This window comes from Cydia splendana, chromosome 9 (assembly GCF_910591565.1).
Source record: "Cydia splendana chromosome 9, ilCydSple1.2, whole genome shotgun sequence".
NCBI lineage: Eukaryota > Metazoa > Arthropoda > Insecta > Lepidoptera > Tortricidae > Cydia > Cydia splendana.
This window is the reverse complement of record NC_085968.1, coordinates 10,048,642-10,066,033: the sequence shown is the minus strand read 5'-3', so window position 1 is coordinate 10,066,033 and position 17,392 is coordinate 10,048,642. Positions and strand designations below refer to the sequence as shown.

General features: G+C 38.9%; 3 protein-coding genes across 3 annotated transcripts in view; 2 read left to right on the top strand and 1 right to left on the bottom strand.

Annotated features, from left to right (window-relative positions):
* The window catches only part of LOC134793521 (pre-rRNA-processing protein TSR1 homolog), a 561,986-nt gene that overhangs the window by 316,207 nt on the left and 228,387 nt on the right, over window positions 1-17,392 (top strand). The window lies entirely within an intron of this gene.
* On the bottom strand, window positions 475-1,382 carry LOC134793997 (uncharacterized). Its single transcript, XM_063765703.1, has 2 exons — window positions 1,317-1,382; window positions 475-1,229 (listed from the first exon to the last, which is right to left on the bottom strand). The coding sequence occupies exons 1-2, from the start codon at window positions 1,356-1,358 to the stop codon at window positions 570-572; spliced, it is 702 nt and encodes a 233-aa protein (XP_063621773.1). The 5' UTR covers window positions 1,359-1,382; the 3' UTR covers window positions 475-569.
* LOC134793563 (phosphatidate cytidylyltransferase, photoreceptor-specific) overlaps window positions 3,579-17,392 on the top strand; it is a 53,502-nt gene continuing 39,688 nt past the window's right edge. The window contains exons 1-4 of the mRNA XM_063765174.1: window positions 3,579-3,772; window positions 3,853-3,977; window positions 4,766-4,862; window positions 15,617-15,793. Of these exons, the coding sequence (XP_063621244.1) occupies window positions 3,698-3,772; window positions 3,853-3,977; window positions 4,766-4,862; window positions 15,617-15,793 (474 nt within the window). The 5' untranslated portion in view covers window positions 3,579-3,697. The remainder of the gene's footprint in view (window positions 3,773-3,852; window positions 3,978-4,765; window positions 4,863-15,616; window positions 15,794-17,392) is intronic.

Here is a 17,392-nt window from a genome sequence, read left to right as displayed (position 1 = left end):
TTTTTGACAATGCAAGAATCTGACAGACTTGTCATCATCAATTTCATTATAATATTGATATTCCATGACACATGTCACAAAAATATTGTATAAATTAAAAGTGGTGGTGATTCCATTTATCCTTTACATTGGCTTGAAACAAACAATGGTAAATTGCAATTCCTTGGATATCAAGGGTAACTAAACACCAGATTATTGCCTTTACACACACCACCATCTTTTTGTCCACTTAATTTTCTTTGAAGACCTGTATGGGAATGAGTCTCAACGTTTTGATGATGTTTATTGTAGTTCAGAGTCTGAGACCTCTTACTAAACAACCTGAAAAATCATCAAAATTTTGAAAGACTATAAAGAAAGTGTCCAAAGAAATTTAGAAGTCAAATACCCATAACATTGATTGATGGTAGGTACCATTGGATTTCATATTCTTAAATGAATCTATGCATGCAGTTTGAATAAAATTCCAAAATTAGCTGTTTGATGCGTAAAAATATAAAACTTTATTAAAATCTATAAGTAACAAGATTTAAGTAAATTCACTTAATATTACCCTAGGTATTTATTATCTAAGAGCAAGTTATTGTACTGTGCTCCATTACGTCACTTACTTGCGAAGGCTCGGTCTCGGTTTGACTTTTTATGGAATTCAACCAATCATCGGTAGGATCTATCTTAACTACCTCGGGATCAGAACTGTCACTCTTTTCATCTTCTGTAACGTTCTCACTGATTGCTTCTTTATTTTCTACACATTCAGGCTCTTGCGCTGGCTTAACCGGTACAGGGTCAATTATTACTTCTCTAAACTGTTTGGAAACTTCTTCAGTTCTTATGTTCACGTAACACACACAATTCTCCGTTCTAGTCAACTGCCTTAGAGCTGCCTCTTCTATAGCCAAATTTTCATCCTTTTCTTTACTTAATTCCTCGATAGTCTTATAGGAGTACATGTGGTCATCATTCGGACTTACGTACTCTTCCAGAGTAAATATACTATTATCAAAATTAAGCTTTTCTAAATCGATTAAACCGTAATCACTTACATTTTCTAGTAATGTGGACTCATTATCATAAGATATATGGATATTTTGAACACAGTTTCGCTTCAGATCATTGTCGTTTTGGCATTGTTTACGTATAGCGTCGAGCTGCCTCAGCGTCTTGAGTTCCCTCGCCTTTAGAGAAGCGTAAATGCGAGCAAATGACTGTTTTACTGTTGCTTTTAACTGAAATCAAACATATGTTTTCTGGTAAAAAGATATTAATTAAAAAATAAATCAGACATTCGTGTTAAATAACTTAAAATCACTTACGTTTTCAATATTTTGATCAAAATCATCTGGGTCACTCGCCATGTTTACTTTGACTTTCGTATTTTTTTAAATATGTAAAATTGTGTTGCCTGTTTCTACTACCAAGTTCTACCATTTGCGCTGCCACTTTCTACTATTTCATTAAAAGATAAAAGGCCAAAAGAAAAATTTCACCGATTATTCGTTGCAGCTCCAATAATAGTTTGTGAAAGCATCATCAGAACTGTCACCAGGTTCATGCTAGATGCTAGCGTATAATATGATTATTGCATGCACACTTGCCACCTGGGAGACGATATTATCATATTATCCGACTATTCCGACTTAAGCTTTAGTAGGTACTCAAACAAAACATCTCGTTATAATTCTCGACAACAAATGTGAACCAGTAGGCTCGCCACTGACACCGTGATACCAGCATTACTTCAGTTTCTTTTCAATGATTTTTAAAAACACCTTTCTGCTTGAGATAATAAATAATATACGTAAATATAACCTCCAATGTATTGAAATTTCAGCTGTAAAGTCTCAAAATAGAGTGCTAAACGGTGAGAAGTAATAATTTTAATATTATACACAATTTTAATCAGCTGACAGAAATACAATCAATTTCATACTAAAATTGGCGTGACATCATCAATATCATCATGTATTATTTAGAGCTAGATAGGTACCTATTTACTATTTATCCCATACCTACTGAAAAATTGATTGGCAAGACAATATACTGAAACACAACAATATACATAGAGTCAGTAGAAAAAAGCGGCAAATTAAAAAAAAATGTGGGCGCAAAAGGTAATCGTCCCATAGAACATTTTAATTTTACGCGCCTTTTTCTACTGACAAAGTTGTTTGAGTGGTTTGACCGGCTATAGGTATTAAAACATGTCTACTTAGCAATGATTGTCTTTGTAATACTAAATTAGTGGTGCTCCGTTTAAGGGCATATTCGGTATCGTCTTCTAGTTAGGAAAAGTAAAAGAAAAATTTTTTTGACGCGAAAAGACATTTTTATTTCTGTGGGGCAGGTCGTTCAAATCGGCCAGCCCTCCATACGAGGGTCGCACTGAAATATTCGGGAATGGGACACTTAGAAATAACATAATAGAAACAGGCATATAATTTATAAAAATGTAACTCTTTATAAAACTTTTAAGGTATATTCCATTTGGTTGTCATTTGTATTTAAGAATTACTCGCAATTTGAAAATTGTATGTCGAACATTATTTGAATTTTTGGCCAAGTGATTTTTCGGATCATATTTTTAAACGGTTTTCAATATGCCCTCAGCGAACAAATAAAAGTTACAATGGGCTTCTGTTATTTTTTTATGAACTAGAGTTCATCGTACGCTCGTTTGCAGTTAAAATTAAATATGAAAGTCACTTTCATTTTATCCCATGGGTGATCTTAAAGAAGCATGTCATTCCAAAGCGACGTCAAAAATTAAAATCGCATTTGTGCTGTTAATTAAAAAGACTGCCAAAAAAGTTGCATATCGGCAGATTTCGACATTCCTAAATATTCATATGACAACAGTAAAAAAATCTTTTATATATATATATATATGTAAAAAAACTTCAATTCCGTTGGCTACTCCACGAATTTCATACAAAACCACTAAGGCCCCAAAATCGCCATACAAAAAGGACTTTGGGATTATGAGCCGTGTGCATTACAGAATGATTACTTTCAAAAGAAAATTTATATGCGTGGTCAGTTTGAGTTTAAGTATGTATTAAAATAAAGATTGACCGTCTAGATGCGACAGTTTTCTCTATTCCCGACATTTTCAGTGCAACCCTCGTACAAAGGCCTAAAATATTTCGGGTCAAAAAAAGTTTTCTTCTACTTTTTCCTAATCAGAACGCGATACCGAATATGCCCTTAAACGGTTCACCACTATTTTCATTTAACACCTTGTAGTATCAGATCAAGATCCGGAGATTTACATTACAGTGAACTCCAATATTCGAATCTCTATCACTTCAATTAGACTTTGATATATCAAATTAGATTTTTGATGTTCGCTGTTAAAGTCCTACTATGACGATCCACCATTGCACAAAGTTTAAAAATATCAAAGTAGGTCCCAGTGGCCTATGTGTTAGAACGAGACTTCCGCTTGTAAATTGTAACTTGTAGCTTTATAAAATAGGCCATAGGTGGTCCTTCAAACTTTTTGACATTAATTTGCCTTTTTCTACCAAAAATAAGTATGTTCCCGCACTGGTAACACATACAAAAAAAATTTAATAGTATTGATTTTTCGTTTGACAAGTCGGCGGAAAACATCGTCTGTTTTCTAATCGTAAATGGATTAAAATAATTCGCATTCTTTGAGAATTTTTAATCCGAAGTGTGTTTAAACTTCGAAATGAGTGAATTAAGGCACCGAGGAGGCGAAGGTGATAGAAACGATAAAGCGGATACCGCTGGAGAATCTGACCATGTAACTATGAAATCTTGTTTCTTTCCAAATAGGAAACCAGTTTTAGTTACAGCGTTACTTATATTACTGATATTTATTAGGTCGATTCGGAGGAAGAAAAAGTGTTGGAAGAGAAGTATGTAGACGATTTGGCGAAGAACCTGCCCCAAGGAACCGATAAGACCCCTGAAATTCTGGACTCTGCTCTTTCGGGCCTGTCTTCGAGGTAACTAATGGTTTTACTCTTTAAATTATACTTCTACTCTGATCAAAATATGTTTAACTTATAATACAGGCAAAATGTCGTCATATGTACATTAATCACCAGTAAAATTGGAACCATTTCTAGTACAAAAGCATTTCAGTACCTAATTAAAATTTTAAATAAGTTTCTATACCTGTAGCAATATACCTACTCACTTAATTTCAATCCATGTTTTGGAAAGCAATAGAGTAGGTAGGTATGATATTCAAGTAGTCATTCATGATAATTATTTTTAACATCGTAATTCAAAACACTCAAACAATTATGATTAGTTTATAGCAGTTCAATTTTTCAATGTACAGAAAGCAGCATAATTGTATGGACACGTTATGAATGGAATTCATTCATTAAGTGGCTATGCACTTTTGCAGCTGGGTGTACAATGTTGTTAAAATGTTTAAAACGGTTGAAACATAGTAGCTATAACTTAATTGATGTTCTCTGAGGCTGAACCAGGGCCAGTGGTATAATAAGTTACAAGGTTATTTAATCCTATAATAGTTTTGTAGAGTTACAAATATAAAGTATCTGTATTTTTTATTAATTTGAAATTAAAGCTCAGACAAAATCAGAAATAATAATAAGTATCTAGCTGTTAAACCAGATTTTTAAAACAACAACATTAACTAAATGAATTAACACTGGCTAGGCTATAGAAATAATTTCACAGAAAACTAAATGAAAAAGGTGAGCAGCCCTCATATCAACATTGTGATTGATACTCAAAATTAATCACCCCTTTAATGTAGATGGCGGAATTGGGTGATCCGTGGCATCTTCACTTGGCTGATGATAGGAGCCTTCTGCCTCCTTATCTATGGAGGCCCTCTTGCATTGATGATTACAGTAAGTACATTCTAACATACATATTGTTATATCTCTCCGTCTTGCTTAATATCTCCTTTCATTGGTCGCTTGATTTCTGGTCAGCTTGGCTATCTTATTTGAATGGGTTACCAGGATCTGTCTACTGCAGACTCACCTTTTGACAACCTCCTAGCCGCTCTGAAGTGTTGCCCTATTGTCGCACTGCGTGTGGCCATTATGGGGCTCACTGAAGGAGTTGGAGTGTCACCTCCTGCCTTTCACAATTCTGAGAATGATTGGCAGGTGTTCGGTAGTCTCCTGTCTTAGCCTATTATCCAGTCCATCCATCATACAAATCAATAGCCTGTGGCCTTAGTTCCCATCAGAGCCGTATTGCTGTACTGCAATAGTAATTGAACCTGGCGGGGACCATCTCCGTTATTATAATTTTATGCGCTCGGGATTTGATACCCGCAACGTGTATCCTTTGCTTTTAGATTCATTTGTCTTAATTAATCTAGTATAAGGATCAGGCATGAGGGGTGGGCGAAATGACAGAATGGGATAGTCTTATGTATCTTTCAGTAGGCCCAAGACAGAGCGGCTTGGAGAGCACTGGTGTAAAGTGTCCACATTCGTCGCGTCCCACGACAAAGAAGAAGAATCTTTCAGTAGGAGTAGCAGAGAAAGCGCTATTATTGTTTGTTCTTGTCACAGACTCACTTTTTTTTTATTCCCCACCGTAAATTTAATACGGTTTATGGTGGGCAACAAATAAACTCGACCAATCATAGTGTCGCGATGCGTATGCTTTGACCCTCATGGACGCACGCGTATAGCACATCTATAGGATCCTACCATCTATGACGGCATCACACACGCTTCCCAAAGGTCCGGCCGAGACCTCATGGTCCGCGGGTTTTGGAAAGATATACAAATAATAATAATAATTTGGTTTTTACACTAATTATCTATTAACTGATGTACCTATTTGTTCTTACCGCGTCGTAACAATGAACTAGATTGTTAAACTCGGCTGTAGAATCTATTTATAACTAGTGTTTACTGTTAGTTAATTCCAAAGAGTAGAGGTAGATATCACGCTTTTAGGTCGTGATTCAGTGAATTAAGTTCCTAATATATATCCAATATAAATAACACGCTTATTAGCTCTAGGTAAAGCTGATGAAAACGGTTAATAGCTAGGTATTTGTTTTACAAGGGGGAAATGCTGTTGTTTAATATTGATAACCGAGCAAGCGGAAGAATTCGAAAATTGAACCACAAGCGTAGCGAGTGGTTTGAATAGTGGAATCTTGAGCGTTGCGAGGGTTTTAAGGCTCGACGGTTAAACTTTGCTACCGAGAGAAATGCGTTTTTAGGGTTCCGTACCCAAAGGGTAAAACGGGACCCTATTACTAAGACTTCGCTGTCCGTCCGTCCGTCCGTCCGTCCGTCCATCCGTCCGTCCGTCCGTCCGTCCGTCCGTCCGTCCGTCCGTCCGTCCGTCTGTCACCAGGCTGTATCTCACGAACCGTGATAGCTAGACAGTTGAAGTTTTCACAGATGATGTATTTCTGTTGCCGCTATAACAACAAATACTAAAAACAGAATAAAATAAAGATTTAAATGGGGCTCCCATACAACAAACGTGTGATTTTTGACCAAAGTTAAGCAACGTCGGGAGTGGTCAGTACTTGGATGGGTGACCGTTTTTTTTTTGCTTTTTTTTTGTTTTTTTTTTTTTTATATGGTACGGAACCCTTCGTGCGCGAGTCCGACTCGCACTTGCCCGATTTTTTTTTCATCACACCAATGCGTAGAAAATACTAAGTAACTTTAAAACATTATCCGAATGAATTTTATTATTCTTATTCAAAGTCATCACTTACAGACTCCACCATCCAACATGAGTAAACAAATCTAAATTAGCATCAAATAGCTTGTGGAAGATTAACAAACAGTTCTTGAAGAATACCTCTAATGAGAGCATTTACTAGCTGGTCATCATCATCTTTCTCGCCTTGTCCCGGCATTTGCCACGGCTCATGGAAGTCTGGGGTCCGCTTGACTTCCTTTCTTGAATTCCAATCCCAATTAGCGTACGCATTAGTTTTTACGAAAGCGACTGCCATCTGACCTTCCATCCCAGAGGGTAAACTAGGCTTTATTGGGATTAGTCCGGTTTCCTCACTATGTTTTGCTTCACCGAAAAGCGACTGGTAAAGTAAATTTCAAATGATATTTCGTACATAAGTTCCGAAAAACTCATTGGTACTGTTAGGGCTCGCGGTCGGGTCCGGGTTTCGGGTACCCGTTGCCGGGGCCCCGTTCTCGTGCTACACGAAACCGGATTTGTGGCCCGTTCGGGACAGGTAATTAGGATCCGTGTAATTAAGATCCATGTACCCGTGTTACCCGTGTGTCCGGATCCACAAATACAAGGGTCCGGCCCGTTCTCGACGTATAGTGACGATCGGACGCGTTCTTTATAAGAGCGAAGAATGAAAAGTTTATAACGAACAATAATACTTTACCAATAACAAGCAAAACAAAAAAAAAACAGAACAACAACAACTAGATCCGGAGCCGAACGCAAATCCGGATCCGAACGCAGTACACGGGCACGGATTTTGACGGGTTCGTGTAATTCGGAGGCTTAGCACCGCCGGGGCTAAGAACACGGATGCACGGGTTGGCGTGTAGCACGGATATCGGGAGCCCTAATTGGTACGGGCCGGGTTGTACCCGCGACCTCCAGATTGAAAGTCGCACGCTCTTACCGCTAGTTCATCAGCGCTCACCAGCATTTACTAGCCGGTGTAGTGAAAAATACTTATCAACCGGAAATGTTAGAACGCCGGCATCCAATAGTTATTTATCAGCTCCTGTTTTTTTTAACGTAGCCGGATGCTTTAAATTCTTTAAAAGATCCACATAGATAGTCTATACGGGTCAATAACAACACGTAACCATATAATTCTTTGTAATGGCATGACCTTACTGTTAAAAGTCTGCAACCTTATCTACTGCTAAGAGCTCGGCTAGTCGTATAAAGTTTAAAAGAAGAATCTTCAACTTTCGCGCATTTAACATATTTTATTTATCACTACACCTTATAAAACAAAGTCCCCCGCCGCGTCTGTCTGTTTGTGTGTTGTTGTTCGCGTTAAACTCAAAAACTACTGAACAGATTTTCATGCGGGTTTCCCCTATCAATAGAGTGATTCTTGAGTGTATAATTTGTTAACCCGTGCGAAGCTGGGGCTGGTCGCTAGTTTTATTTATAATGTAGGTCATCAACTCATCAGCATCGAAATTTTTTAATCCAAAGGCTATGCATAGGCTTTCGCTTCCTTTTCGCGGACCGAGTATACGGAAAGTGGTTTTTTTGCTGTTCAAAAGAAGCCCCCTTGAACAAAATGTTATATTAGTGCCTGATGTACTGATGTACAGGTGGAATTATGTGCTGTGCTTTTAACTGTTCTCTTTTCTCTTATATTGCGGTTTTTCAATCTTCATCACATGTACATACAAGACTCCTTTGATCCTTTCCCTACCGCCAAAGAGAATAGATAGTATAGAGGGGTCCTGTCATCGTAAATTTTGTAGTCACAGTAAATTTACTGCCATCTATCGACACACGACTAAAACTCAAAATGAAAACGTATAAAATTATCAAAAAAATGTATATATATATGGATAAATAATTTTATTATTTTTATATCATTTTGACCCATGTTCATTTACTGATATCTATTTGTTAAAATACTTAAAATTGTTAAATATGAAACGGTGTCATCACGCCATCTAGCCGAGCATAGGCTAAAGTTTGGGGCAGTGCAGCAAAGACTTGTATGTTGGAAATCGAAAGGGCCCAACGCTCTGTACTAAAGGTGATGCTCAAAAAATCCTATCGGTTTCCAACCTCTGATCTTTACGCCCAAGCTCAAGTTTTAACCGTCCGACAGCTATTCTTACACAAAATCTGTTTATACACACACAAAACCTCTAAAACATTGCCCTCATATAATATCTTAGGTAAAAAACGCATTTTCAATCTACCAATTCCCGAAGTACGTTCCGCCTTTGGAAAACGTTTTGGAGATCGCATTAGAGTCACAACTTACAATTCCATTCTTAAACAGTGTAACCTTAGATCTAGCACCACTATAGAAGCAAAAAAACTACTATTTAAATTCCTAAGTTCTCTTAGTTATGCCGAGACAGAAGCTATGTTAGATAATGTACTTTAGCTTATTAATATTATATATGTGACGTCCCACGGTCAAAGGTACCTTATGGCGGGTATGGAGTTATGCATACCCCAGTAATCTACAATAAATAAGCTATCGATAACACAAAAGATCAACCTTCTAGGTTGCGTAGTTACAGAGATATGATTTTTTGAAAATAATGTTGTGAAATGAGCAACTTTACGATAGAGAAGTTTTAAGTTTAGCCGCCTAAAAAACTATGTTCCTGAAGTAAGTTACATAGTTGACTACAAATAATAATGCCTTATATATCTGAGATTAAAAAAATATTGCGACTTGTTCTGTAATGCAAATAGAAACTTTTGATATTGACTGATTTATGTGTATACTAACCAATCTCTTGAAAATAAAGTTTTATTTCATTTTCACGATTGATTGCAATGAGCTCTCAAGATTTAAATTTTATCTATTAGAAAACGACACTGACAGACAGTTTAAGCAAAAAACAATACCGATTTAGAGGTGAAAATGTATTTTCTGACTTTTTCATATAAAATCACAAAATTGAATATTTTTACTTTTAATGTGACACACAATCAATTTTTCTGAGCACATATGAAAGAAATTCTGTCATTCAAATGAAATAAATCCTAAAACCCCAACTAAATACTATATTTAACCCCTTATGCCACTTTAAACTTACATAACAATAACAGTATTTGCTCCATACATTTACGAAAAGGTACCTTATGGAAATAAATCTAATAATACATCACTACAAAATATCAGTCATATTATAGTTTATCTTTTATGAATAGAAAATATTAATTTACATTAAACTGCCCCCAATTTAATTAGTTCTTCGTCATAATAATCTTAAAAAAGACCAATAATTTGTATGTAATGAAAAGGTACCTTGTGGTCAAGTTACATGATGAGGCATGATGATGATGGAACAGTTAGGATAAACTAATAATATTTTGGGGTTAAGATGGTATAAATCGTCTATTTCTTATCAATAATATATTTCGGTTGCTATTGAAGATAAGCGGCATTGAGGTTCAATGACCTCAGATATTCCATAAGGTAATGCGTCGGGTATTGGCATTTTTCAGCAAACCAATGGCTGATTTACTGCATGCGACCAAACCAAATGAAGATTATTCTAGTTAAGAAAGACTTGACGAGAGTAACTTTGGTATAATAGCAGTCTACTTGGATTTGTGATGTCGGTCTATGTACGGTTATAATATTTGCGAGGCGCCCCAACCAGAACTGAAATTATCAAATTAGTTTTGCAGAATGCTAATACAGTTCTCTACTAAACTTCTTTTCCCGTATTGACTAGTTTTTTTGGGAATTTTCAATCTTTTTTCCATAAGGTACCTTTTCTACTAAACTCTGAGACGACATTACTAGGCTTATAACTAACTTATAACAAAAATAAAAACAGGTAAACAAACGTTAGGCATTAAGGTTTCAGATCACACAATAAAAAAAAATTGAGCATTTTTTCACCTCTTTACAAAACATTTAATATCTCCGAAACTAGAAACCCTCATAAGGTACCTTTTCCCGTGGAACGTCACATATAAGTACTATACCTTTATCAACCTTTATTGTGTTGATATGATTGTTAGTTATAATAAGTTTATTTTGCCGTACACCGCATTTACCCACTAGTTTGCTGTTGATGGATGGTCTTTCTTTATACATTTAATATTCTACCTTGTGTTAATACCCATAAAGTAAATATTACAATCGTTATACTATTGGGTGGCCTGTTGTAAATATCGACTTTATTCTGTTTGTGTTAGAATGGAAAATCAAATGGATTGAAACTATCTGTCAATCACAAATACCTTGTGTGACTAATGTTGTGATAATTTGACTTTAAAATTTATTTTTTACTTCCACTTTTTAACTTCCACGGTTTAAATTATGCGTTACTTATCGGAAACTTTATGGCCTTTAATATTTTAATATGTGTTGTTTTATTTGTTCTTATTATAATTATAATGTATAATATTTATATTATTTTAATGGTTTTCGTCATTATAATTCATAATGACGATTGGTGGTTATTCGTTATTTTAATGACTGTAGGTGTTCTTTTCTATATGTAGTTATAGGCTAATACATCTTAGACTGATGGGACGCATAGGGGCATTTTCACTTAAGAGCGCTCTTACAAGAAAAGTCGAAATAATGCAAAATTGATGATACTAGTCGACGAAATTCAGGACTTTGCGCTCATTATTAGAAACAATGAGTACTTGTTCCAGTAAAAGCGTCTTCTTATCTTTATAAATATCGTTGTAAATATTAGAAAAAGGACTTATTAAATTAGTAATGATTTTTTTTCTGATGGTCGTTTCCGAAAAACCCCGTGAAGCACTGAATGGCGAGCTCTTATTTGGAAATGTTGAGAATTTTACTCTGCTAAACCTGGCTATTTTGTATTACTAATACCCTGTACTTTAGGCATATCAAACTATATTTTTCCTACATACCTTTGAGAAAGAGAAAATCAAAGTAAAATGAACTCGATTATCTCTCCGAAACAAGTGTCAATTCCTACGAAAATCTACTTAATATCGAAGTCATTTTCATACTCAAGCAATCTGCAACGTTTGCTTATACTGTTGGTATACATTAGTGTTTATGAAATTCTACTATAATTTTTTGGCAATTTTTTGAAAACTACTCTATATTACCGATGACGCGCGCTGCGCCAGCTCAGTGCCGCGGCAGAGCTTGTAGAGGCAGGACGTGTGTCGGTCGGCTCCGCACATTTTCAACGGCGACGACGAGGTTTTTTATCATTGTGTGCGGCGGGCGCCGTGTAAAACGCTATACTGTGTGCGTGTAAACCGCAACGAGAGACTTTGATCCTAGCACTGTTTTTATAGTATTATAATTTATAATGGTACAGTTTAATAAACTACCGGACAGGATTAAAAATATTTGAAACGACCTGACATTCTATATGTATTTATTTGACTCAAGATAGTACTCAGGGTCTGATGATGGAGCCGGAAGGTGGTCACCGGTACCAATCAACCATGCAACTAAACCACTTCGTGTTTAGGCTCGTTTTATTCATCTCAACAAGATCTTTGACACAAGATAGTACTCAGGGTCTGATGATGGAGCCGGAAGGTGGTCACCGGTACCAATCAACCATGCAACTAAACCACTTCGTGTTTGGGCTCGTTTGATTCGGCTCAACAAGATCTTTGACTTAAGATAGTACTCAGGGTCTGATGATGGAGCCGGAAGGTGGTCACCAGTACCAATCAACAATGCAACTAAACCACTTCGTGTTTAGGCTCGTTTTATTCGTCTCAACAAGATCTTTGATTTAAGATAGTACTCAGGGTCTGATGATGGAGCCGGAAGGTGGTCACCGGTACCAATCAACCATGCAACTAAACCACTTCGTGTTTGGGCTCGTTTGATTCGTCTCAACAAGATCTTTGGCACAAGATAATACTCAGGGTCTGATGATGGAGCCGGAAGGTGGTCACCGGTACCAATCAACCATGCAACTAAACCACTTCGTGTTTAGGCTCGTTTGATTCGTTTCTATAAGATCTTTGACACAAGATAGTACTCAGGGTCTGATGTTGGAGCCGGAAGGTGGTCACCGGTACCAATCAACCATGCAACTAAACCACTTCGTGTTTAGGCTCGTTTGATTCGTCTCAACAAGACCTTGGACACAAGATAGTACTCAGGATCTGATGATGGAGCTGGAAGGTGGCCACGGGTACCAGTCTACCATGTAACTGAACCACTTCGTGTTTGGGCTCGTTTGATTTGTCGCAACAAGATCTTTGACACAAGGTAGTACTGAGGGTCTGATGATGGATCCGGAAGGTGGTGACCGGTACCAATCAACCATGCAACTAAACCACTTCGTGTTTGGCTTCGTTCGATTCGTCGCAACAAGATCTTTGACACAAGTTAGTACTCAGGGTCTGATGATGGAGCTGGACTGTGGCCACGGGTACCAGTCTACCATGTAACTGAACCACTTCGTGTTTGGGCTCGTTTGATTTGTCGCAACAAGATCTTTGACACAAGGTAGTACTGAGGGTCTGATGATGGATCCGGAAGGTGGTCACCGGTACCAATCAACCATGCAACTAAACCACTTCGTGTTTGGCTTCGTTCGATTCGTCGCAACAAGATCTTTGACACAAGTTAGTACTCAGGGTCTGATGATGGAGCTGGACTGTGGCCACGGGTACTAGTCTACCATGTAACTGAACCACTTCGTGTTTGGGCTCGTTTGATTCGTCGCAATAAGATGTTTGACACAAGATACTACTCAGGGTCTGATGATGGAGCTGATGATGATAGACAGGTACCCGTCGCCACCTTCGCGCTCCATCATCAGACCCTGAGTACTACCTTGTGTCAAAGATCTTGTTGAGATGAATAAAACGTGCCTAAACACGAAGTGGTTTAGTTGGATGGTTGATTGGTACCGGTGACCACCTTCCGGCTCCAACATCAGACCCTGAGTACTATCTTGTGTCAAAGATCTTGTTGAAACGAATAAAACGAGCCTAAACACGAAGTGGTTTAGTTGCATGGTTGATTGGTACCGGTGACCACCTTCCAGCTCCATCATCAGACTCTGAGTATCACCTAGTGTCAAAGATCTTGTTGAGACGAATCAAACGATCCTAAACACGATGTGGTTTAGTTGCATGGTTGATTGGTAATGGTACCTTCCAGCTCCATCATCAGACCCTGAGTACTGTCTTGTGTCAAAGATCTTGTTGAGACGAATCAAACGAGCCCAAACACGAAGTTGTTTAGTTACATGATAGACTGGTACCCGTGGCCACCTTCCAGCTCCATCATCAGACCCTGTGTATCTTCAGTGTCAAAGATCTTGTTGAGACGAATCAAACGAGCCTAATCATGTTACTACATGGTTGATTGGTATCCGTGACCACCTTAATCATCATCAGATCCTCAGTACCAGTTCGTTTTTAAACCCTCGTTGATACAAACTTTACAACCTATAGGTACCAAATGCAATGACGAAACATGTAAATAAGCGAGTAGGTACCTATAATTTCTTTCGAGTAATATACCTTCATAAGTACGAGTATGGGGCTATTCATAAATTACGTCGTTTCAAATGGGAGGAGTGGGGGGGGGGGGTCTGGACATCGGATGATGGTAACATGACGTAGGAGGAAACAGATTCATCCGAAGCTTGATTTTTGGATGATTTGAGGGGTGGGGGGGGTCAAAAATCGTCAAAAATAGATGACGTAATTTATGAACAGCCCCTATGTACATTTGCACTGCATTTAGTATTTTCGTACTTACCAAATAACAGTTTTAGGACTTTAAAAGTTAAGTACAGTTAGTGTTGTTATGGTTGATTTCAATATGCTTCGCGAAGGATCAAGAATGTTTAATCCATCATTGTAGTGCGAGTGTGGTAGAAGGGATCGGCATACTGAGCTCGCACGGCCTGCCGCAGCGCGTAAAATACCTAAACTCGCTCAACGCCGAAATGTAATAGCGCTCTTAACTGCGTACCATTAAGGGCCGGTTAGCAATCGTCACAAAACTGACGGTCAATGTCAAATCCCATAGGTACATTGTGTCAGGAATGTGACGGTTAGACGTTACTGAAACACGACTTAAGTCGCGTTTTAAAGTACAAGTTAAAATGAAATTGCCCATGGTCCCGATAGAGGCTTATACCTCGTTTTTTTAGCATTAGAAAAAGGGTAAACAATCTTGACAAGTTTTTCCTTAAATCGAAAAACACTTGAAAAAAATAGTAAGTATTACCAAAGACATATGTAACTTCGTATAAGACGAATAAAGTCTTAGGAAAAAACGTGCCTCGGAATTCAAGTAAAAGTCATTCTCGAATAGATGACGCACACACCTTTAGCCTATCCTCTTATCACCGTTTTTATATTTAACAATTTTAACACATAGATATCAGTGAATGAACATGGATCAAAATGATATAAAAATAATAAAATCATTTATCCATATATATATACATTTTTTGATAACTTTATACGTTTTCATTTTGAGTTTTAGTCGTGGGTCGATAGATGGCAGTAAATTTACAGTGACTACAAAATTTACAATGACAGGACCCCTCTATACTATCTATTCTTTTTGGTATTACTTATGAAACCAAAAGAATGTAAATATATGTCCGTAAATGTATGTAATATATAATTGTAACATATTTGCTGTGACTTATTTTTCAAAGGTGTTTTTCAATAAACATACACGACAAGATTGCTTACAGTTTTTCTAATGCTAAAAAAGGGATATAAATAAACAGTTTTTAGGGTTCCGTACCCAAAGGGTAAAAACGGGACCCTATTACGAAGACTCCACTGTCCGTCTGTCTTTCCGTCACCAGGCTGTATCTCATGTAACCGTGACAGTAGAAATTTTCACAGATGATTTATTTCTGTTGCCGCTATAACAACAAATACTAAAAAGTACGTAACCCTCGGTGGGCGAGTCTGACTTGCACTTGTCCGGTTTTTTATTGTGACTTTTCTCTCTCAGGTGCTCTGCGTGCAAGTGAAATGCTTCGAGGAGATCATCAACATCGGCTACGCGGTGTACCGGGTGCACGGGCTGCCGTGGTTCCGCTCGCTCTCCTGGTACTTCCTGCTCACATCCAACTACTTCTTCTACGGGGAGAACCTCATCGACTACTTCGGAGTTGTGATTAATAGGACGGTGAGTTCTTTATTGTGACTCTCTCTCAGGTGCTCTGCGTGCAAGTGAAATGCTTCGAGGAGATCATCAACATCGGCTACGCGGTGTACCGGGTGCACGGGCTGCCGTGGTTCCGCTCGCTCTCCTGGTACTTCCTGCTCACATCCAACTACTTCTTCTACGGGGAGAACCTCATCGACTACTTCGGAGTTGTGATTAATAGGACGGTGAGTTCTTTATTGTGACTCTCTCTCAGGTGCTCTGCGTGCAAGTGAAATGCTTCGAGGAGATCATCAACATCGGCTACGCGGTGTACCGGGTGCACGGGCTGCCGTGGTTCCGCTCGCTCTCCTGGTACTTCCTGCTCACATCCAACTACTTCTTCTACGGGGAGAACCTCATCGACTACTTCGGAGTTGTGATTAATAGGACGGTGAGTTCTTTATTGTGACTCTCTCTCAGGTGCTCTGCGTGCAAGTGAAATGCTTTGAGGAGATCATCAACATCGGCTACGCGGTGTACCGGGTGCACGGGCTGCCGTGGTTCCGCTCGCTCTCCTGGTACTTCCTGCTCACATCCAACTACTTCTTCTATGGAGAGAACCTCATCGACTACTTCGGAGTTGTGATTAATAGAACGGTGAGTTTTTTATTGTGACTCTCTCAGTTGCTCTGCGTGCAAGTGAAATGTTTCGATGAGATCATCAACATCGGCGACGCGGTGTACCGGGTGCACGGGCTGCCGTGGTTCCGCTCGCTCTCCTGGTACTTCCTGCTCACCTCCAACTACTTCTTCTACGGGGAGAACCTCATCGACTACTTCGGAGTTGTGATTAATAGGACGGTGAATTTTTTATTGTGACTCTCTCAGTTGCTCTGCGTGCAAGTGAAATGTTTCGATGAGATCATCAACATCGGCTACGCGGTGTACCGGGTGCACGGGCTGCCGTGGTTCCGCTCGCTCTCCTGGTACTTCCTGCCCACATCCAACTACTTCTATGGGGAGAACCTCATCGACTACTTCGGAGTTGTGATTAATAGAACGGTGAGTTTTTTATTGTGACTTCTCTCTCAGGTGCTCTGCGTGCAAGTGAAATGCTTCGAGGAGATCATCAACATCGGCTACGCGGTGTACCGGGTGCACGGGCTGCCGTGGTTCCGCTCGCTCTCCTGGTACTTCCTGCTCACCTCCAACTACTTCTTCTACGGGGAGAACCTCATCGACTACTTCGGAGTTGTGATTAATAGGACGGTGAGTTTTTTATTGTGACTCTCTCAGTTGCTCTGCGTGCAAGTGAAATGCTTCGAGAAGATTATCAACATTGGCTACGCGGTGTACCGGGTGCACGGGCTGCCGTGGTTCCGCTCGACCTCCTGGTACTTCCTGCTGACTTCCAACTGCTTCTTCTACGGGGAGAACATCATCGACTACTTCGGAGTTGTGATTAATAGGACGGTGAGCTTTTTATTGTGACTCTCTCAGGTGCTCTGCGTGCAAGTGAAATGCTTCGAGGAGATCATCCACATCGGCTACGCGGTGTACCGGGTGCACGGGCTGCCGTGGTTCCGCTCGCTCTCCTGGTACTTCCTGCTCACCTCCAACTACTTCTTCTACGGGGAG